The 22,867-nt window shown below is 45.9% G+C and overlaps 1 protein-coding gene across 2 annotated transcripts; it reads right to left on the bottom strand.

The window, feature by feature from the left end:
* Positions 1 to 248: 248 nt before the first annotated feature.
* LOC133114876 (retinol dehydrogenase 8-like) lies at positions 249 to 21,914 on the bottom strand. 2 transcript variants are annotated; one of them, XM_061224563.1, is made up of 6 exons: positions 21,605 to 21,914; positions 4,249 to 4,439; positions 3,488 to 3,667; positions 2,662 to 2,755; positions 1,869 to 2,052; positions 249 to 1,396 (listed from the first exon to the last, which is right to left on the bottom strand). In XM_061224563.1, the coding sequence occupies exons 2-6, from the start codon at positions 4,397 to 4,399 to the stop codon at positions 1,178 to 1,180; spliced, it is 828 nt and encodes a 275-aa protein (XP_061080547.1). In that variant the 5' UTR covers positions 4,400 to 4,439; positions 21,605 to 21,914; the 3' UTR covers positions 249 to 1,177. The 2 variants fall into 2 exon arrangements, with proteins under 2 accessions (XP_061080547.1, XP_061080545.1); XM_061224561.1 differs by having other exon boundaries at positions 4,249 to 4,410.
* Between the last annotated feature and the right edge of the window lie 953 nt (positions 21,915 to 22,867).

Here is a 22,867-nt window from a genome sequence, read left to right as displayed (position 1 = left end):
TTTATCCCTGCAAACAGCCAAAACCCATGTTATTTTTCACCGTGTTTAGTCACAGCCATCTGCTCTGCTGTTGAAATTCTCTGCTTAAATACCTCTACATCACAGAAACACGTCAGCCAGCACAACCTACTGAACAAGCTTTACTGCCCTCTACTGGTCAACGGGAGTACTGCAGACTGACGGCACGTTGGTGTCTAGTGAACTGCCATTGGAAACGAAAGCTTCACACAGTGGGAGCAACACTCGTGCAGCAATTAAATCAAGGGACTCTTTAATGTCCAAACAGAATCAATATATTTTCTTCAATAATAAAATGAATAATAATAATTATTGTTATTTTAAAAGCAACAATTTTTGCTTAAAATGAAGGATACATAAAACAACACTTTTAAGCATGAATTGACTAGGAAACAGAAGTGATTTTTCCATCTCTCAAGAAAGCTTGGGAAAACCTGCCCACATTTCAAACAGGGTGTGAGTTCTACACTGTTTATTTCTGTGCTGTGATGGTGTGTGGTTTTGCAGTCAATGCAGCATATGGGGCCAGTTTCTTAGACACAGATTAAGCCTATTCCGAGAGTAAATTAAATGTTTAATGGATATTCTCCATAGAAAACTCATTTTAGTCCAGGACTAAACTTAATCTGTGTCTGTGAACCTGGCCCATAATGTTACATGTGAGAGAGTGTCTGTGTGATACAGTGCTCTCCTACAGAGTATTCAACCATTATCTGTCCCAAGAATTACAATTTTGACAATTTTGACAATTTTGTTTCTTTCCAAATGCACGGCTGATCCCTCTCCTACAGTGTGACCAAGCGCTCGCTTTCCTACAGTGAGCCTGACCTCTCTCATACCTTCAGACCGATCTCTCTCTCTCTCTCTCGTACACTGTATCTGACCCCTCTCCGTTACCATATGACCGGCTCCTAATCTCTCTGCTACAGCGCGACTGACCGCTAGCGCCCATGCTCGTGCCGTTTCTCCCAGACCCTCGTTTACTACTATCATTATTTATTTACTCATTTATCTTCCCGTTCACAATTTCCGCAACATAAATTCAGGAACTAGTTGCCGGCGAGGCTGTCCATACCCGGGGCAGCCCGGCGAAGCGTTTAAAGAGCCTAAGTGCGTGTGTCTGTGTGGGGCTGCGTGACGGGGTCGGTCGGTCGGTCGGTCAGACGGTGCGGCTGCGGAAGCAGCGGCAGGTCAGGCACTTGAGGATGTTCATGGTGATGTGCATCAGGGGCCCCATGTTGAACAGCAGGTTGTAGAAGGTGTGCACCGACAGCCCGCCCGTCTCGTCTGCGTACTTCAGGGCTACAATGGGCGTGTACAGAGAGTTGGTCAGGTTACGGAAGCGCGGCCGGCTGGACTCCATCACCTTCTTGGTGCACTGCGGAGGGGAGAGAGAGAGGGGGGGGGGCAGAGAGAGGAGAGAGAGAGAGGGGGGGAGAGAGAGGAGAGTGAGAGAGAGGGAGAGAGAGAGGGGAGAGAGAGGAGAGGGGGGGAGAGCGGGGAGAGAGAGGAGAGAGAGAGAGAGAGAGGATGGCGAGAGCAAGAGAAAGCTCATTAGAAAATGGGAAAATACAAACAGAACTTCAATGAGAGCAGGTCTGCAGGGGGCAGAGCAGGTCTCTATATGAGAGCAGGTCTGTAGGGGAGAAAGCATGTCTGTAGGGGAGAGCAGGTCTATATGAGAGTAGGTCTGTAGGGGGAGAGCAGGTCTGTAGATTAGAATATGGATGTTGCTTAGGCTGGAGTGTGGAGAGGGGAAGAGGGAGAGGCCAAAGAGAGAAGGGGAGGACAAGGGAAGGGAGGGGGCACAGGTAACATTGGTGACAGGGGAGAAGGGGAGGGTTTCTGACCCTGGCGATGTCCTCTGCAGTCTGGCCCATGGCCTGGAAGATGTCAGTGGCGGACGGCAGGTAGACATCTTTAAAATAGCGCACAGTGTCAGCATCTGCACCTGGATACTCCATCTTTGCCACATCCTCCATCATCTTCACCTCAAATTCTGTGTGCACAGGGCCTGGCTCGATCATAGAGACACTGCAAGGAGTGAAGGAAGGACAAAAGAAAGAAAGTAAAGGGAGAAAAGATCCATTCATCAATGTGTGTCATATACACACCAACACCTCAGGTTTCATGACTGGTCAAGTGACCCTGACACATCATTATAATGTGAACAATCAATATGATGTCATTAACATTTTCAGAATATTCTGAATCCAAGTACTAAAATGAGAAATATCAGAACTGAATAATCTAGACCTTTGTAAATTACATTACATTATTGGCATTTGGCAGATACTCTTATCCAGAGCAACGTACAGTTGATTAGACTAAGCAGGACACAATCCTCCCCTGGAGCAATGCAGGGTTAAGGGCCTTGCTCAAGGGCCCAACGGCCGTGCGGATCTTATTGTGGGATTAGAACCACTGACCTTGCATGTCCCAGTCATTCACCTTAACCACTACGCTACAGGCCGCCCCGTACTATACTATACTATACTATACTATACTATACTATACTATACTATACTATACTATACTATACTATACTATACTATACTATACTATACTTTAATTTCATTTATTGTGCTGAATATAGCTGGAATTGTGTGACCAGGGTTGAATGGAGGTGAATTAGTGACTCACGTAACATTGAACTTGAGCAGCTGCACTGCCAGACTCTCACAGAAACCTTCCATAGCAAACTTGGAGGCAGTGTAGACATCATTAAACACCACCCCTGCAGCAAAGACAGGGAGCCAATTACAATGGGTCTCCCATCATGCACTGCTCACAGCTTTACTTATTATTCAGAGGTCTGTAAATGTAATCTTTACCCATTATGCTCTGAAGGCTGTTTCTGAAATAATTACCCATCTCACCCTATCTCATACTATTAAAGGCATACTACGTAGGATTTTCACCTTGAAAATATTATAAAACAAACATGCTCAGTCATTACTATTATACACTGACCTGTGTCTGTGTTTAGTTCTGCCCAATACCTTGCCTGTCTACTTGTATTTGTTATTTTAAAAACTGCTCAGCCAGTTTCTGGGCGTGGCTTTTTTCCCCTGTGCTTTCCTGCATATGGTTTTGTAAGAGACGCGATTGCAGTCACTGGGCTAACCATAGGCTAGCTACTAACTATAACGTCATACAAATGTGAGTAACGACATGTGGAAACAACCATGAAAGCAGATGTGTCAGAAATCATATTAGACTGTGGTTTTAGCTCATCGCTATCACGGCAGCAACTGAGCTGCAACGCTACCAACAGCTAGGCAGGGTTGAGAATGGAGGCCTAGACATTTTCATGAGTGTAAACACAAGAGTGAAGCAAGGAAAGAAATCCTGCTCAGCATGCCTTTAAACACTGCTTTATCCGTCACACACTGGGGTGCGTGACTGTGATCCTAACCCACCGGCCTCTGTAAACACTTCTTAATCCATCATGCGTGGAGGCACTTACCCTGCAGGCCCATCACACTGCTCATAACAATGATGTGGCCGGCCCGCCTCTTCTTCATGTCGGGCATGACTTCCTTGATCATGCGCACAGCACCGAAGAAGTTTGTCTCAAACACCTTCTTCATATCCTCCATGCTGATACTCTCAACCGGACCCAACAGTCCTATCCCTGCGTTATTAACTCAGGGAGGAGAAGCACACAGCACACTAAATACAAGTTTGCCATATTAACTTGCACACAGAACACAAGACTGAACTCGATAGGGAATCAAGGTCTTTAGAGCGAGCATGCTAGAGCTGGTGAAGGTAGGGGTGGAGGTCTATACGCGCGCCCTAGTGTTGGCATTTCAGGCTGCTAAGGGTAAGGGTACTGCCCCACCTTACATACAATCCCTGATCACTCCCTACTCCCCAGCTAGACCACTCCGGTCTGCCAGCTCTGGTCGCCTTACGGTTCCCTCTTTACGTGCACCTGGCGGTCGAGCTGCACGATGTCAACTATGTTTAGAACAGCATTTCCTGTGTATTTTGCTAGTTTCTGGATGTGATGCTCTGACTTATGGTAGAACCTATGCACTTGTAAGTCGCTTTGGATTAAAAGCGTCTGCCAAATGACTAAAATGTAAATGTAAATGTGTTTGAAAAACTGGTGTCCTGTAGGAGGCAGATACTGTGTTCAACCACCGGGGGTCAGTGTTGTCCCGCAGTCGCGCGAGGCCTCTGGCAGCAGACGGGGAGGCTGGGTAGGATGGAGAGACTCACTGAGCACGTCCACGCGGCGGTCCTTCACGCTGCTGACGCACTGTTTGACGGACTCATCGTCACACACGTCCAGTGGCTGCAGTGTCAGGGTCTTCCCGTAGGTGTCGCCAGCGGCCTCCAGCAGCTTGTCCTTCTTCTTCAGGTCTCGCATGGTTGCAATCACTGGGAAGACACGCCAAAACCCAGACCTCCTGAAACTCACCAACACGTCCCAGAGCAGATGTCTAGAGTGGTGGAAATCTACACTCAGCGACCATTTCATTAGGTATATATTACACAGATTTTTTTAGACGTATTGGTCTTCTGCTGCTGTAGCCCATCCTCTTCAAGGTTCAAAAATGTTGTGTGTTCAGAGAATGCTCGAATGCATACTGTTGTACTGTGTGGCTATTTTATTTACTGTGCACACGACAAGTTGAGAGATGTTCTGACCTAGACTATGATAACACCAATATAGTGCAGATTTTACCAGGCAGTTAGAAAACCTTCTTTTTCAGCCAAATGTAGTTGTTACCTGAATGCTGACTTTTAACCACAGAATTCTCACTGAAATACGAATGCAGTCCCACCTCCAGGGCAGTATAATGGTGAGGGAACTATGTCATTATGTGCCTGTGTTGCGGCCTGGGTTTGTGCTCACAGGTTGGCAAATTCAGTGTTAATATTTTATGCAATACGGTGCAGTCTGTAAATATTTGGACAGTCACACAATTTTTTTAAAGCTCCAGCACTTTGGATTTGAAATGAAACAATGCAAATGCAAAATGCCCGCTTTAAGGGTATTTGCATCCATATCCAGTGATCCATGTAGGAATTTAGAATACACAGGACCAAAAGTAATTGGACAATTGGCCACTTGGCTGTTGCTTGCCCAACTGTGTATGGTTGCATCATAAGTTCATGCACAAGAAAGCTAGAGTTAATTCCAGGTTGTCAGAATTTAGCTTAATATCTGCACCTAATATCACAATTAATACACAAAACAATTACCACTTATTACAAACAACAATTTTAGTCAAGTAAATTGCGACATTCAAATACAAGGATGCTCCATTTCATTGTCCTGGAAGTGGTACGTGAAGTGAAAACAATTGCGTATTAATTAGCCTATCTACCAGAGTTTTAAACGAAAAAAACGAAAAGGCACCCAAATACGGGACGCAGGCTGCTCTGAATGAAACGGTAATGTGATAATATGGCCGGTTTGACTCTATGGTAGAGTTTGTAGCGGAGTTGTGTATCCTCAAATTTTGCTACAGCGTGCAGTGTGCCGAAAAAGAGAAACCTTTTTTAGTTAATGGCGCTACTTTTCTTAGTTGTGGTGCATCGGTGACAGCCAACTCACAGCTTGTAACTCAGAGCTTGTAAGCTTGACTCTCAGGTATTGCTGTACCCTTGAACCCTGAATTGCTTGACTGTATATACGACCAGGGTCATTAAAACCACCCACAAAAAAAGCCTTGAGACAATAAGGGTTAAGATTAAGAACCAGAAATCATTTAGAGCACTGAACTTAAATCAAAATTTGATCTACAAATATACACTCAGTGATCACTTTATTAGGTGGACCTGTACACCACCTTGTTAATGCAAATATTTAATCAGCCAATCATGTGGCAGCAACCAAATACATAAATGCATGCAGACTTGGTCAAGAGGTTCAGCTGTGTTTTCTGACCAATGTCAGATGGGGAAGAAATGTGATCTAAGTGACTTTGACCATGGAATGACTGTTAGTGCCAGACAGGGTGGATTGAGTATCTCAGATACTGCTGATCTCCTGGGATTTTCAGGCACAACAGTCTCTAGAGTTTGCAGAGAATGGTGCTAAGAACAAAAAACATCCAGTGAGTAGCGGGCAGAACTGCGTTGTTAATGAGAGAGGAGAAGGGCCTGACTGGTCAAACCTGACAGGAACATGACAGTAACGCAAATAACCACACATTACAACAGAAGAGCATCTCTAAACACACAAGGTGTCAAAGTGCACAGGTTACAGCAGCAGAACACTGAAGAAAAAATAAGTCTAATAAATACCTAATAAATGCTCACCGAGTATATACGTATTTATGAAAATAAACTCCAAAAGAAAATAAATATTAAAAGAAAAGTAAAAGAGTATCTCTCACTTCAGGGTTTATAACTTGTAGAACTATTTGTAGAACTATTCTGATATACGTGAAATCGAGACTGGGCATGATAGGTAACCAGTAGAGGTGTAATGACAGACAAAATTATTGATTCGGTACATAGGCTACCTCCACTTTGACTTCACAGTTCCGTACATTTTTTGGTACCGCAGAAATTTCTTTTTTTAAATAAAACTGCTTTTGACTTACATACCCCCACTACCATTCACTCACACCATTTGCTGGACAGTCAAGTACACTTCTGGAGGAAAGATTTAATTGGGGGCGGGGGGCGAAACAAAGGGCCATAAGTGTTCTGATTGTTTGATGTTACTGAGCTCACCAGAGGTCAGAGTACTGCAGCTTTCCTTACAAAGGGAAAAACTGTAATACCAAGCTGGTGGATGAGGAGGGGGATTACTGCATTGCCTGTGCATGAGTAATGGGAAACCACCACCCCCCTGCTTGGCATTTAGGGCCACCCTGTTCTGGGCCCCACATTACCAATCTTAACCCATAATCCAATGTAGACAGTAAAACAGGTGCAGGCAAGGGCTTTTAGGCTCATTACTGTATACTGTACTGACTAGTACAGTACAGTGTGACTGAAGCTGACCAATTCAGTACAGTGTGACTGGAGCTGACCAGTACCGTTTGACTGGAGCTGACCAGTACAGTGTGACTGAAGCTGATCAGGACAGCACAGTCTGACTGAAGCTCAACAGTATAGTACAGTGTGACTGAAGCTCACCAGTATAGTACAGTGTGACTGAAACTGACCAGGACAGTACAGTGTGACTGAAGCTGACCAGGACAGTACAGTCTGACTGAAGCTGACCAGTATAGTAGTCTGACTGAAGCTGACCAGTACAGTCTGACTGAAGCTGACCAGTACAGTACAGGATGACTGAAGCTGACCAGTATAGTACAGTGTGACTGAAGCTGACCTGTACAGTACAGTATGAATGAAGCTGACCAGTACAGTGTGACTGAAGCTGACCAGTACCAGTACAGTGTGACTGAAGCTGACCAGTATAGTACAGTGTGACAGAAGCTGACCAGTATAGTACAGTGTGACTGAAGCTGACCAGTACAGTGTGACTGAAGCTGACCAGTACAGTTTCACTGAAGCTGACCAGGACAGTCTGACTGAAGCTGACCAGTATAGTACAGTGTGACTGAAGCTGACCAGGACAGTACAGTGTGACTGAAGCTGACCAGTACAGTCTGACTGAAGCTGACCAGTACAGTGAGACTGAAGCTGACCAGTACCAGTACAGTGTGACTGAAGCTGACCAGTATAGTACAGTGTGACAGAAGCTGACCAGTATAGTACAGTGTGACTGAAGCTGACCAGTACAGTGTGACTGAAGCTGACCAGTACAGTTTCACTGAAGCAGACCAGGACAGTCTGACTGAAGCTGACCAGTATAGTACAGTGTGACTGAAGCTGACCAGAACAGTACAGTGTGACTGAAGCTGACCAGTACAGTCTGACTGAAGCTGAGCAGTACAGTGTGACTGAAGCTGACCAATACAGTACAGTGTGACTGAAGCTGACCAGTATAGTACAGTCTGACTAAAGCTGACGAGTACAATCTGACTGAAGCCGACCAGTACCAGTACAGTGTGACTGAAGCTGACCAGGACAGTACAGTCTGACTGAAGCTGACCAGGACAGTGTGACTGAAGCTGACCAGTATAGTACAATGCGACTGAAGCTGACCAGTACAGTACAGTGTAACTGAAGCTGACCAGTACAGTCTGACTGAAGCTGAGCAGTACAGAACAGTGTGACTGAAGCTGACCAGTACAGTGTGACTGAAGCTGACTAGTATAGTACAGTGTGACTGAAACTGACCAGTACAGTACAGTGCGACTGAAGCTGACCAGTACAGTGTGACTGAAGCTGACCAGTGCAGTGTGACTGAAGCTGACCAATACAGTACAATGTGACTGAAGCTGACCAGTATAGTACAGTCTGACTAAAGCTGACCAGTACAGTCTGACTGAGGCCATCCAGTACCAGTACAGTGTGACTGAAGCTGACCAGTATAGTACAGTGTGACTGAAGCTGACCAGTACAGTGTGACTGAAGCTGACCAGGACAGTACAGTGTGACTGAAGCTGACCAGGACAGTACAGTGTGACTGAAGCTGACCAGTACAGTGTGACTGAAGCTGACCAGTACAGTTTCACTGAAGCTGACCAGGACAGTCTGACTGAAGCTCACCAGTATAGTACAGTGTGACTGAAGCTGACCAGTATAGTACAGCGTGACTGAAGCTGACCAGGACAGTACAGAGTGACTGAAGCTGACCAGTATTGTACAGTCTGACTGAGGCTGACCAGTATAGTACAGTCTGACTGAAGCTGTCCAGTACAGTTTGACTGAAGCTGACCAGTACAGTACAGTCTGACTGAAGCTGACCAGTATAGTACAGTGTGACTGGAGCTGACCAGTACAGTACAGTGTGACAGAAGCTGACCAGTACAGTCTGACTGAAGCTCACCAGTACACTGTGACTGAAGCTGACCAGTATAGTACAGTGTGACAGAAGCTGACCAGTACAGTCTGACTGAAGCTGACCAGTACAGTGTGACTGAAGCTGACCAGTATAGTACAGTGTGACTGAGGCTGACCAGTACAGTAGTGCGACTGAAGCAGACCAGTACAGTCTGACTGAAGCTGACCAGTACAGTGTGACTGAAGCTGACCAATACGGTACAGTGTGACTGAAGCTGACCAGTATAGTACAGTCTGACTAAAGCTGACGAGTACAATCTGACTGAAGCCGACCAGTACCAGTACAGTGTGACTGAAGCTGACCAGGACAGTGCAGTCTGACTGAAGCTGGCCAGTATAGTACAGTGTGACTGAAGCTGACCAGTATAGTACAGTGTGACTGAAGCTGACCAGTACAGTACAGTGTTACTGAAGCTGACCAGTACAGTGTTACTGAAGCTGACCAGTACAGTTTCCCTGAAGCTGACCAGGACAGTCTGACTGAAGCTGACCAGTATAGTACAGTGTGACTGAAGCTGACCAGTATAGTACAGTGTGACTGAAGCTGACCAGGACAGTACAGTGTGACTGAAGCTGACCAGTACAGTACAGTGTTATTGAAGCTGACCAGTACAGTTTCCCTGAAGCTGACCAGGACAGTCTGACTAAAGCTGACCAGTATAGTACAGTGTGACTGAAGCTGACCAGTATAGTACAGTGTGACTGAAGCTGACCAGTATAGTACAGTCTGACTGAAGCTGGCCAGTATTGTACAGTCTGACTGAAGCTGCCCAGTACAGTCTGACTGAAGCTGACCAGTACAGTACAGTGTGACTGAAGCTGACAGTATAGTACAGTGTGACTGAAGCTGACCAGTATAGTACAGTGTGACTGAAGCTGACCAGTACAGTCTGACTGAAGCTGACCAGTACCAGTACAGTGTGACTGAAGCTGACCAGTACAGTTTCACTGAAGCTGTCCAGGACAGTCTGACTGAAGCTGACCAGTATAGTACAGTCTGACTAAAGCTGACCAGTATAGTACAGTCTGACTAAAGCTGACCAGTATAGTACAGTCTGACTGAAGCTGACCAGTATTGTACAGTGTGACTGAAGCTGACCAGTACAGTGTGACTGAAGCTGACCAGTACCAGTACAGTGTGACTGAAGCTGACCAGTATAGTACAGTGTGACAGAAGCTGACCAGTATAGTACAGTGTGACTGAAGCTGACCAGTACAGTGTGACTGAAGCTGACCAGTACAGTTTCACTGAAGCTGACCAGGACAGTCTGACTGAAGCTGACCAGTATAGTACAGTGTGACTGAAGCTGACCAGGACAGTACAGTGTGACTGAAGCTGACCAGTACAGTCTGACTGAAGCTGACCAGTACAGTGAGACTGAAGCTGACCAGTACCAGTACAGTGTGACTGAAGCTGACCAGTATAGTACAGTGTGACAGAAGCTGACCAGTATAGTACAGTGTGACTGAAGCTGACCAGTACAGTGTGACTGAAGCTGACCAGTACAGTTTCACTGAAGCAGACCAGGACAGTCTGACTGAAGCTGACCAGTATAGTACAGTGTGACTGAAGCTGACCAGAACAGTACAGTGTGACTGAAGCTGACCAGTACAGTCTGACTGAAGCTGAGCAGTACAGTGTGACTGAAGCTGACCAATACAGTACAGTGTGACTGAAGCTGACCAGTATAGTACAGTCTGACTAAAGCTGACGAGTACAATCTGACTGAAGCCGACCAGGACAGTACAGTCTGACTGAAGCTGACCAGGACAGTGTAACTGAAGCTGACCAGTACCAGTACAGTGTGACTAAAGATGACCAGTATAGTACAGTGTGACTGAAGCTGACCAGGACAGTACAGTGTGACTGAAGCTGACCAGTACAGTACAGTCTGACTGAAGCTGACCAGTACAGTCTGACTGAAGCTGACCAGTACAGTCTGACTGAAGCTGACCAGTATAGTACAGTGTGACCGAAGCTGACCAGTATAGTACAGTGTGACCGAAGCTGACCAGTACAGTTTCACTGAAGCTGTGCAGGACAGTCTGACTGAAGCTGACCAGTATAGTACAGTCTGACTAAAGCTGACCAGTATAGTACAGTCTGACTAAAGCTGACCAGTATAGTACAGTCTGACTGAAGCTGACCAGTATTGTACAGTGTGACTGAAGCTGACCAGTACAGTGTGACTGAAGCTGACCAGTACCAGTACAGTGTGACTGAAGCTGACCAGTATAGTACAGTGTGACAGAAGCTGACCAGTATAGTACAGTGTGACTGAAGCTGACCAGTACAGTTTCACTGAAGCTGACCAGGACAGTCTGACTGAAGCTGACCAGTATAGTACAGTGTGACTGAAGCTGACCAGGACAGTACAGTGTGACTGAAGCTGACCAGTATTGTACAGTCTGACTGAAGCTGACCAGTACAGTGTGACTGAGGCTGACCAGTATAGTACAGTGTGACCGAAGCTGACCAGTATAGTACAGTGTGACCGAAGCTGACCAGTACAGTTTCACTGAAGCTGTGCAGGACAGTCTGACTGAAGCTGACCAGTATAGTACAGTCTGACTAAAGCTGACCAGTATAGTACAGTCTGACTAAAGCTGACCAGTATAGTACAGTCTGACTGAAGCTGACCAGTATTGTACAGTGTGACTGAAGCTGACCAGTACAGTGTGACTGAAGCTGACCAGTACCAGTACAGTGTGACTGAAGCTGACCAGTATAGTACAGTGTGACAGAAGCTGACCAGTATAGTACAGTGTGACTGAAGCTGACCAGTACAGTTTCACTGAAGCTGACCAGGACAGTCTGACTGAAGCTGACCAGTATAGTACAGTGTGACTGAAGCTGACCAGGACAGTACAGTGTGACTGAAGCTGACCAGTATTGTACAGTCTGACTGAAGCTGACCAGTACAGTGTGACTGAAGCTGACCAGTATTGTACAGTCTGACTGAAGCTGACCAGTACAGTCTGACTGAGGCTGACCAGTATAGTACAGTCTGACTGAAGCTGACCAGTACCAGTACAGTCTGACTGAAGCTGACCAGTACCAGTACAGTGTGACTGAAGCTCAACAGTATAGTACAGTCTGACTGAAGCTCACCAGTATAGTACAGTGTGACTGAAGCTGACCAGGACAGTACAGTGTGACTGAAGCTGACCAGGACAGTACAGTCTGACTGAAGCTGACCAGTATAGTAGTCTGACTGCAGCTGACCAGTACAGTACAGTGTTACTGAAGCTGACCAGTACAGTGTTACTGAAGCTGACCAGTACAGTTTCCCTGAAGCTGACCAGGACAGTCTGACTGAAGCTGACCAGTATAGTACAGTGTGACTGAAGCTGACCAGTATAGTACAGTGTGACTGAAGCTGACCAGTACAGTACAGTGTTATTGAAGCTGACCAGTACAGTTTCCCTGAAGCTGACCAGGACAGTCTGACTAAAGCTGACCAGTATAGTACAGTGTGACTGAAGCTGACCAGAATAGTACAGTGTGACTGAAGCTGACCAGTATGGTACAGTCTGACTGAAGCTGGCCAGTATTGTACAGTCTGACTGAAGCTGCCCAGTACCGTCTGACTGAAGCTGACCAGTACAGTACAGTGTGACTGAAGCTGACAGTATAGTACAGTGTGACTGAAGCTGACCAGTATAGTACAGTGTGACTGAAGCTGACCAGTACAGTCTGACTGAAGCTGACCAGTACCAGTACAGTGTGACTGAAGCTGACCAGTACAGTTTCACTGAAGCTGTCCAGGACAGTCTGACTGAAGCTGACCAGTATAGTACAGTCTGACTAAAGCTGACCAGTATAGTACAGTCTGACTAAAGCTGACCAGTATAGTACAGTCTGACTGAAGCTGATCAGTATTGTACAGTGTGACTGAAGCTGACCAGTACAGTGTGACTGAAGCTGACCAGTACCAGTACAGTGTGACTGAAGCTGACCAGTATAGTACAGTGTGACAGAAGCTGACCAGTATAGTACAGTGTGACTGAAGCTGACCAGTACAGTGTGACTGAAGCTGACCAGTACAGTTTCACTGAAGCTGACCAGGACAGTCTGACTGAAGCTGACCAGTATAGTACAGTGTGACTGAAGCTGACCAGGACAGTACAGTGTGACTGAAGCTGACCAGTACAGTCTGACTGAAGCTGACCAGTACAGTTTCACTGAAGCTGACCAGGACAGTCTGACTGAAGCTGACCAGTATAGTACAGTGTGACTGAAGCTGACCAGGACAGTACAGTGTGACTGAAGCTGACCAGTACAGTCTGACTGAAGCTGACCAGTACAGTGAGACTGAAGCTGACCAGTACCAGTACAGTGTGACTGAAGCTGACCAGTATAGTACAGTGTGACAGAAGCTGACCAGTATAGTACAGTGTGACTGAAGCTGACCAGTACAGTGTGACTGAAGCTGACCAGTACAGTTTCACTGAAGCTGACCAGGACAGTCTGACTGAAGCTGACCAGTATAGTACAGTGTGACTGAAGCTGACCAGTACAGTCTGACTGAAGCTGACCAGTACAGTGTGACTGAAGCTGACCAATACAGTACAGTGTGACTGAAGCTGACCAGTATAGTACAGTCTGACTAAAGCTGACGATTACAATCTGACTGAAGCCGACCAGGACAGTACAGTGTGACTGAAGCTGACCAGTACAGTCTGACTGAAGCTGACCAGTACAGTGAGACTGAAGCTGACCAGTACCAGTACAGTGTGACTGAAGCTGACCAGTACAGTTTCACTGAAGCTGACCAGAACAGTCTGACTGAAGCTGACCAGTATAGTACAGTGTGACTGAAGCTGACCAGGACAGTACAGTGTGACTGAAGCTGACCAGTACAGTCTGACTGAAGCTGACCAGTACAGTGAGACTGAAGCTGACCAGTACCAGTACAGTGTGACTGAAGCTGACCAGTATAGTACAGTGTGACAGAAGCTGACCAGTATAGTACAGTGTGACTGAAGCTGACCAGTACAGTGTGACTGAAGCTGACCAGTACAGTTTCACTGAAGCTGACCAGGACAGTCTGACTGAAGCTGACCAGTATAGTACAGTGTGACTGAAGCTGACCAGAACAGTACAGTGTGACTGAAGCTGACCAGTACAGTCTGACTGAAGCTGACCAGTACAGTGTGACTGAAGCTGACCAATACAGTACAGTGTGACTGAAGCTGACCAGTACCAGTACAGTGTGACTGAAGCTGACCAGTATAGTACAGTGTGACAGAAGCTGACCAGTATAGTACAGTGTGACTGAAGCTGACCAGTACAGTGTGACTGAAGCTGACCAGTACAGTTTCACTGAAGCTGACCAGGACAGTCTGACTGAAGCTGACCAGTATAGTACAGTGTGACTGAAGCTGACCAGGACAGTACAGTGTGACTGAAGCTGACCAGTACAGTCTGACTGAAGCTGACCAGTACAGTTTCACTGAAGCTGACCAGGACAGTCTGACTGAAGCTGACCAGTATAGTACAGTGTGACTGAAGCTGACCAGGACAGTACAGTGTGACTGAAGCTGACCAGTACAGTCTGACTGAAGCTGACCAGTACAGTGAGACTGAAGCTGACCAGTACCAGTACAGTGTGACTGAAGCTGACCAGTATAGTACAGTGTGACAGAAGCTGACCAGTATAGTACAGTGTGACTGAAGCTGACCAGTACAGTGTGACTGAAGCTGACCAGTACAGTTTCACTGAAGCTGACCAGGACAGTCTGACTGAAGCTGACCAGTATAGTACAGTGTGACTGAAGCTGACCAGAACAGTACAGTGTGACTGAAGCTGACCAGTACAGTCTGACTGAAGCTGACCAGTACAGTGTGACTGAAGCTGACCAATACAGTACAGTGTGACTGAAGCTGACCAGTATAGTACAGTCTGACTAAAGCTGACGAGTACAATCTGACTGAAGCCGACCAGGACAGTACAGTCTGACTGAAGCTGACCAGGACAGTGTAACTGAAGCTGACCAGTACCAGTACAGTGTGACTATAGATGACCAGTATAGTACAGTGTGACTGAAGCTGACCAGGACAGTACAGTGTGACTGAAGCTGACCAGTACAGTACAGTCTGACTGAAGCTGACCAGTACAGTCTGACTGAAGCTGACCAGTACAGTCTGACTGAAGCTGACCAGTATAGTACAGTGTGACCGAAGCTGACCAGTATAGTACAGTGTGACCGAAGCTGACCAGTACAGTTTCACTGAAGCTGTGCAGGACAGTCTGACTGAAGCTGACCAGTATAGTACAGTCTGACTAAAGCTGACCAGTATAGTACAGTCTGACTAAAGCTGACCAGTATAGTACAGTCTGACTGAAGCTGACCAGTATTGTACAGTGTGACTGAAGCTGACCAGTACAGTGTGACTGAAGCTGACCAGTACCAGTACAGTGTGACTGAAGCTGACCAGTATAGTACAGTGTGACAGAAGCTGACCAGTATAGTACAGTGTGACTGAAGCTGACCAGTACAGTTTCACTGAAGCTGACCAGGACAGTCTGACTGAAGCTGACCAGTATAGTACAGTGTGACTGAAGCTGACCAGGACAGTACAGTGTGACTGAAGCTGACCAGTATTGTACAGTCTGACTGAAGCTGACCAGTACAGTGTGACTGAGGCTGACCAGTATAGTACAGTCTGACTGAAGCTGACCAGTATTGTACAGTCTGACTGAAGCTGACCAGTACAGTGTGACTGAGGCTGACCAGTATAGTACAGTCTGACTGAAGCTGACCAGTACCAGTACAGTGTGACTGAAGCTCAACAGTATAGTACAGTGTGACTGAAGCTCACCAGTATAGTACAGTGTGACTGAAGCTGACCAGGACAGTACAGTGTGACTGAAGCTGACCAGGACAGTACAGTCTGACTGAAGCTGACCAGTACAGTACAGTCTGACTAAAGCTGACCAGTACAGTCTGACTGAAGCTGACCAGTACAGTCTGACTGAAGCTGACCAGTATAGTACAGTGTGACCGAAGCTGACCAGTATAGTACAGTGTGACCGAAGCTGACCAGTACAGTTTCACTGAAGCTGTGCAGGACAGTCTGACTGAAGCTGACCAGTATAGTACAGTCTGACTAAAGCTGACCAGTATAGTACAGTCTGACTAAAGCTGACCAGTATAGTACAGTCTGACTGAAGCTGACCAGTATTGTACAGTGTGACTGAAGCTGACCAGTACAGTGTGACTGAAGCTGACCAGTACCAGTACAGTGTGACTGAAGCTGACCAGTATAGTACAGTGTGACAGAAGCTGACCAGTATAGTACAGTGTGACTGAAGCTGACCAGTACAGTTTCACTGAAGCTGACCAGGACAGTCTGACTGAAGCTGACCAGTATAGTACAGTGTGACTGAAGCTGACCAGTATTGTACAGTCTGACTGAAGCTGACCAGTACAGTGTGACTGAGTCTGACCAGTATAGTACAGTCTGACTGAAGCTGACCAGTACAGTGTGACTGAGGCTGACCAGTATAGTACAGTCTGACTGAAGCTGACCAGTACCAGTACAGTCTGACTGAAGCTGACCAGTACCAGTACAGTGTGACTGAAGCTCAACAGTATAGTACAGTGTGACTGAAGCTCACCAGTATAGTACAGTGTGACTGAAGCTGACCAGGACAGTACAGTGTGACTGAAGCTGACCAGGACAGTACAGTCTGACTGAAGCTGACCAGTATAGTAGTCTGACTGAAGCTGACCAGTACAGTCTGACTGAAGCTGACCAGTACAGTACAGTATGACTGAAGATGACCAGTATAGTACAATGTGACTGAAGCTGACCTGTACAGTACAGTATGAATGAAGCTGACCAGTACAGTGTGACTGAAGCTGACCAGTACCAGTACAGTGTGACTGAAGCTGACCAGTATAGTACAGTGTGACAGAAGCTGACCAGTATAGTACAGTGTGACTGAAGCTGACCAGTACAGTTTCACTGAAGCTGACCAGGACAGTCTGACTGAAGTTGACCAGTATAGTACAGTGTGACTGAAGCTGACCAGGACAGTACAGTGTGACTGAAGCTGACCAGTACAGTCTGACTGAAGCTGACCAGTACAGTGTGACTGAAGCTGACCAATACAGTACAGTGTGACTGAAGCTGACCAATACAGTACAGTGTGACTGAAGCTGACCAGTATAGTACAGTCTGACTAAAGCTGACGAGTACAATCTGACTGAAGCCGACCAGTACCAGTACAGTGTGACTGAAGCTGACCAGGACAGTACAGTCTGACTGAAGCTGACCAGGACAGTGTGACTGAAGCTGACCAGTACAGTACACACTGACTGAAGCTGACCAGTACCAGTACAGTGTAACTAAAGATGACCAGTATAGTACAGTGTGACTGAAGCTGACCAGGACAGTACAGTGTGACTGAAGCTGACCAGTACAGTACAGTCTGACTGAAGCTGACCAGTACAGTCTGACTGAAGCTGACCAGTACAGTCTGACTGAAGCTGACCAGTATAGTACAGTGTGACTGAAGCTGACCAGTATAGTACAGTGTGACTAAAGCTGACCAGTATTGTACAGTGTGACTGAAGCTGACCAGTATAGTACAGTGTGACAGAAGCTGACCAGTATAGTACAGTGTGACTGAAGCTGACCAGTACAGTGTGACTGAAGCTGACCAGGACAGTCTGACTAAAGATGACCAGTATAGTACAGTGTGACTGAAGCTGACCAGGACAGTACAGTGTGACTGAAGCTGACCAGTACAGTGTGACTGAAGCTGACCAGTACAGTCTGACTGAAGCTGACCAGTACAGTCTGACTGAAGCTGACCAGTATAGTACAGTGTGACCGAAGCTGACCAGTATAGTACAGTGTGACCGAAGCTGACCAGTACAGTTTCACTGAAGCTGTGCAGGACAGTCTGACTGAAGCTGACCAGTATAGTACAGTCTGACTAAAGCTGACCAGTATAGTACAGTCTGACTGAAGCTGACCAGTATTGTACAGTGTGACTGAAGCTGACCAGTACAGTGTGACTGAAGCTGACCAGTACCAGTACAGTGTGACTGAAGCTGACCAGTGTAGTACAGTGTGACAGAAGCTGACCAGTATAGTACAGTGTGACTGAAGCTGACCAGTACAGTTTCACTGAAGCTGACCAGGACAGTCTGACTGAAGCTGACCAGTATAGTACAGTGTGACTGAAGCTGACCAGGACAGTACAGTGTGACTGAAGCTGACCAGTATTGTACAGTCTGACTGAAGCTGACCAGTACAGTGTGACTGAGGCTGACCAGTATAGTACAGTCTGACTGAAGCTGACCAGTATTGTACAGTCTGACTGAAGCTGACCAGTACAGTGTGACTGAGGCTGACCAGTATAGTACAGTCTGACTGAAGCTGACCAGTACCAGTACAGTGTGACTGAAGCTCAACAGTATAGTACAGTGTGACTGAAGCTCACCAGTATAGTACAGTGTGACTGAAACTGACCAGGACAGTACAGTGTGACTGAAGCTGACCAGGACAGTACAGTCTGACTGAAGCTGACCAGTATAGTAGTCTGACTGAAGCTGACCAGTACAGTCTGACTGAAGCTGACCAGTACAGTACAGTATGACTGAAGCTGACCAGTATAGTACAGTGTGACTGAAGCTGACCTGTACAGTACAGTATGAATGAAGCTGACCAGTACAGTGTGACTGAAGCTGACCAGTACCAGTACAGTGTGACTGAAGCTGACCAGTATAGTACAGTGTGACAGAAGCTGACCAGTATAGTACAGTGTGACTGAAGCTGACCAGTACAGTGTGACTGAAGCTGACCAGTACAGTTTCACTGAAGCTGACCAGGACAGTCTGACTGAAGTTGACCAGTATAGTACAGTGTGACTGAAGCTGACCAGGACAGTACAGTGTGACTGAAGCTGACCAGTACAGTCTGACTGAAGCTGACCAGTACAGTGTGACTGAAGCTGACCAATACAGTACAGTGTGACTGAAGCTGACCAGTATAGTACAGTCTGACTAAAGCTGACGAGTACAATCTGACTGAAGCCGACCAGTACCAGTACAGTGTGACTGAAGCTGACCAGGACAGTACAGTCTGACTGAAGCTGACCAGGACAGTGTGACTGAAGCTGACCAGTACAGTGTAACTGAAGCTGACCAGTACCAGTACAGTGTGACTAAAGATGACCAGTATAGTACCGTGTGACTGAAGCTGACCAGGACAGTACAGTGTGACTGAAGCTGACCAGTACAGTACAGTCTGACTGAAGCTGACCAGTACATTCTGACTGAAGCTGACCAGTACAGTCTGACTGAAGCTGACCAGTATAGTACAGTGTGACTGAAGCTGACCAGTACAGTTTCACTGAAGCTGTCCAGGACAGTCTGACTGAAGCTGACCAGTATAGTACAGTGTGACTGAAGCTGACCAGTATAGTACAGTGTGACTAAAGCTGACCAGTATTGTACAGTGTGACTGAAGCTGACCAGTACAGTGTGACTGAAGCTGACCAGTACCAGTACAGTGTGACTGAAGCTGACCAGTATAGTACAGTGTGACTGAAGCTGACCAATACAGTGTGAATGGAGCTGACCAGGACAGTACAGTGTGACTGAAGCTGACCAGTATAGTACAGTGTGACTGAAGCTGACCTGTACAGTACAGTGTGAATGAAGCTGACCAGTATAGTACAGTGTGACTGAAGCTGACCAGGACAGTACAGTGTGACTCAAGCTGACCAGTACAGTGTGACTCAAGCTGACCAGTACAGTACAGTCTGACTGAAGCTGACCTGTATAGTACAGTCTGACTGAAGTTGACCAGTACAGTACAGTCTGACTGAAGCTGACCAGTATAGTACAGTGTGACTGAAGCTGACCAGTACAGTACAGTGTGACTGAAGCTGTCCAGTACAGTACAGTGTGACTGAAGCTGACCAGTACAGTCTGACTGAAGCTGACCAGTACAGTGTGACTGAAGCTGACCAGTATCGTATAGTGTGACTGAAGCTGACCAGTACAGTACAGTCTGACTGAAGCTGACCAGTATAAAACAGCCTATGTAAGGTTGCATGAGCTTGGTTTGTAAAACAATGCACGTCTGTGCAACCCTGACCTGACCGGTCAGAATGAATAGTAAGTCACAACAATCTGCTAGCCAAATGTTCTATTACGCACAGTTATGCAAAGCACACAAACTGCATATACAAACTGCAACTCCATAACACTGACACACAATTTACTGGAGTCATAAATAGTTTTATGTAGTATTGTGGTAGAGATTAGCTTTCACTGCACCACACGTCCCGCCCGAAAAGGTGTGGACGAGTTAAAGTTATGTTTAAGAGCTTATTACAGTCACTTTCTCATCAGGGACAAATGTATCACATATTTATGTGTTCATAAATACAATTTTAAAAAAGCTTTTCTGTCAACCATCAGGATCCTCAACTAGTGAAACATTTAGGATATAAAACACATTACAATTGAGGGAATGATATAGGTAATTTGTGATTGCGTGTGAGTGTGTCAGTGTGTGTTTGCCTGCATGACAGCATGCAAAAGCTAGTGTGAGCATGGCTGCATTTACTGTAAGTGATCATGTGTGTGGTCTTATTGGTTGCAGGAAAGCAAGTGTAGACACACTGTGGTTGATCCCACTCCTAGTCTTTATGAAGCAAATAATATCCATGAAATTGATTCTTCAAACTTTCACTTAGGCTGATGTATTTACAAACAGTGACGTCACTCCAAGGGATTCATTAATACAACTGTTGCATTGTGTTGCTGGAGTAATAATTTAATCTTAATCCGTATAATTATGTAAACCATTCTGCAATGGGAGTTAGCTGGCCTATTTCAAATTGGCAAATGTCTCATGAATAACAGAGCACCGATTTATTTCTGAAAGCAAAACGGTTTCATCACCGAATATTTCTGACACGCTTCCCTTACTCTGTGCCTGAACTCTTTCAAGCAACTTGTTTACGAGCTGTGAGCAACCGGCCAAAGTTCAACAAGTATTACCGAAAGCGAGTGGGTTTCGCGATTATTAATCATAGTACCACTTACCCCGGAACACATAGGCCTAAAATATTACTGTTGGCATTGTGCAGGGATAAGGTGTGTGTAGGAGGGTAGAAGCCGCTCTTACAGACATCATTCCAACGTAAATGGAGCCCAGTGCTACGGTGAACCCGGCTTGTACAGTTCACAAACTTTGTCCCTCTCTCAACACTCGCTGCAATGTGCGAACTATGCGCCCATTAGACACGGCTCTAAACCGGGCAGCGATCTACAATGCACAGCGATAAAGGGAGCTTTGTAATGGAGAAGTGACTTGAAAGAGGACTGGCAGTCTTGTATAATCCCCGGCTGGCAAACTGCATCCTCGCGGAGCCGTACCCTGGAAACTGCGCTTTCACATGATAATAGCACCGAGTCTCTCATGGGGGAGAGAGGTCGACGATTTACAAGTCAAGACAGATTGAACACATTTGGAAAACAGCGGTACCATGAACGATTTAAAGAAAAAACAACTTTTAAAAAGACGAAGTGTGCAATTATTTCAGCCAGTGGAATTTTAAAATAACGGTTCTATGATTTGTAAGCCCATATAAACTTATTTACGACGTTTTAAGACACCAAAGAGCAGTAGCATGTCATTTAAAAAGGATACAGAAATGTTGTTTACCATAATATCGCTTCTTTTCATCCTTAGCCAGCACAACAGCAATCCGTAAACCAATTCCGGAGGAGCAACCGGTGATCAGCACCACTTTCTGTCCTTCGCTCGCCATGGCTCGTCTGGCCGAGTCCGTCTCAGCTGCGGTGTTGTGACCAGGGAAGTTTGACCACCGGGCTTTAAAACTAAAGCGGATCATGCACTGAAGCTGCCATGTGAGCAACTAATACAGTCACATGTTAGAGAGAATCAGTCTAGTTATTGCAGAAACACTGGCGCTCCGTGCGCACTCTGTGCGTAACTGCAAACCCGTGCACTCACTGACTTGCTGTATTTTCACTTTTATTTGTCTTTTTTTTTTTTTTTTTCTTTGAACTAAACAGCACCATCTATTTGGAACCTGTGGAAACTCGTTGTTTATCTCTGCTACGGTCTTTAAACAATGGCAACTTGCTTGCATGACTATTTAAAATTTAGATACAGTCAGTGCGAATCTTGTCGTGGCATCAATTCTTAAATATGTCCATTGTGTAAGAAATCGCCAAATACTGGAAGATTCACTTCTTGCCCTTCAGCCTACAGGGGGCAGTAAATGATTACAAATTCGTTTAATAGGGACTTCAATAGAGCTTCTACACACGTCTTCTCCCACTTCCAATGCACATTCCTCCCGTGGCCATTCAACATTACCCACTTGCTGCCCCTTCTCCGTCCATCGATTAGACATTAAATCTCTGTTTACTGTACACTTTACATCCATCTCCCCCATGGAAAAATGTGTCCACACATTTGCTCAAAACTTTAATTTCTATATCGTTGGGGCTTGAGACCCTAGGTTGTTCATTGAAATCGCCTGTGCGAAAAACAAAAAACATTACATTAATGGCATTTAGCAGAGGTTCTTATCGAGTGGGCAGCAGTTCTGCAGGCAAAAACGTGTTTAAGAGTGGTGTGCAGAAGAGAATCTCAAAACACGTCAAACCACTAAGTGGATAGGCTGCAGCAGCAGGAGACCAGCAAGTCAAAAAAATATGTCTAATAAATACCTAATAATGTGCTCACTGAGTATATATTCCCATTCATGTTTTACTTTTTAAACACGTCTTTAGAAACTCTTAAGTGGCCATCCACTTCCTGTTTCACTGGGATACAGTGGCCTCTAGAGTTATTGGCACAAAATGCATACAAAAAAATTCTGAAAGGTATTTTTACTTCAGAACCAAATCTATGTTCTGCAGCGACTATCTCAGGTTCCAGACCTCAATCCAACCG

Source organism: Conger conger, chromosome 16 (assembly GCF_963514075.1).
Source record: "Conger conger chromosome 16, fConCon1.1, whole genome shotgun sequence".
Classification (NCBI taxonomy): Eukaryota; Metazoa; Chordata; class Actinopteri; order Anguilliformes; family Congridae; genus Conger; species Conger conger.
The sequence above is the reverse complement of the archived record's forward strand: the minus strand, read 5'-3'. Positions and strand labels throughout refer to the sequence as shown.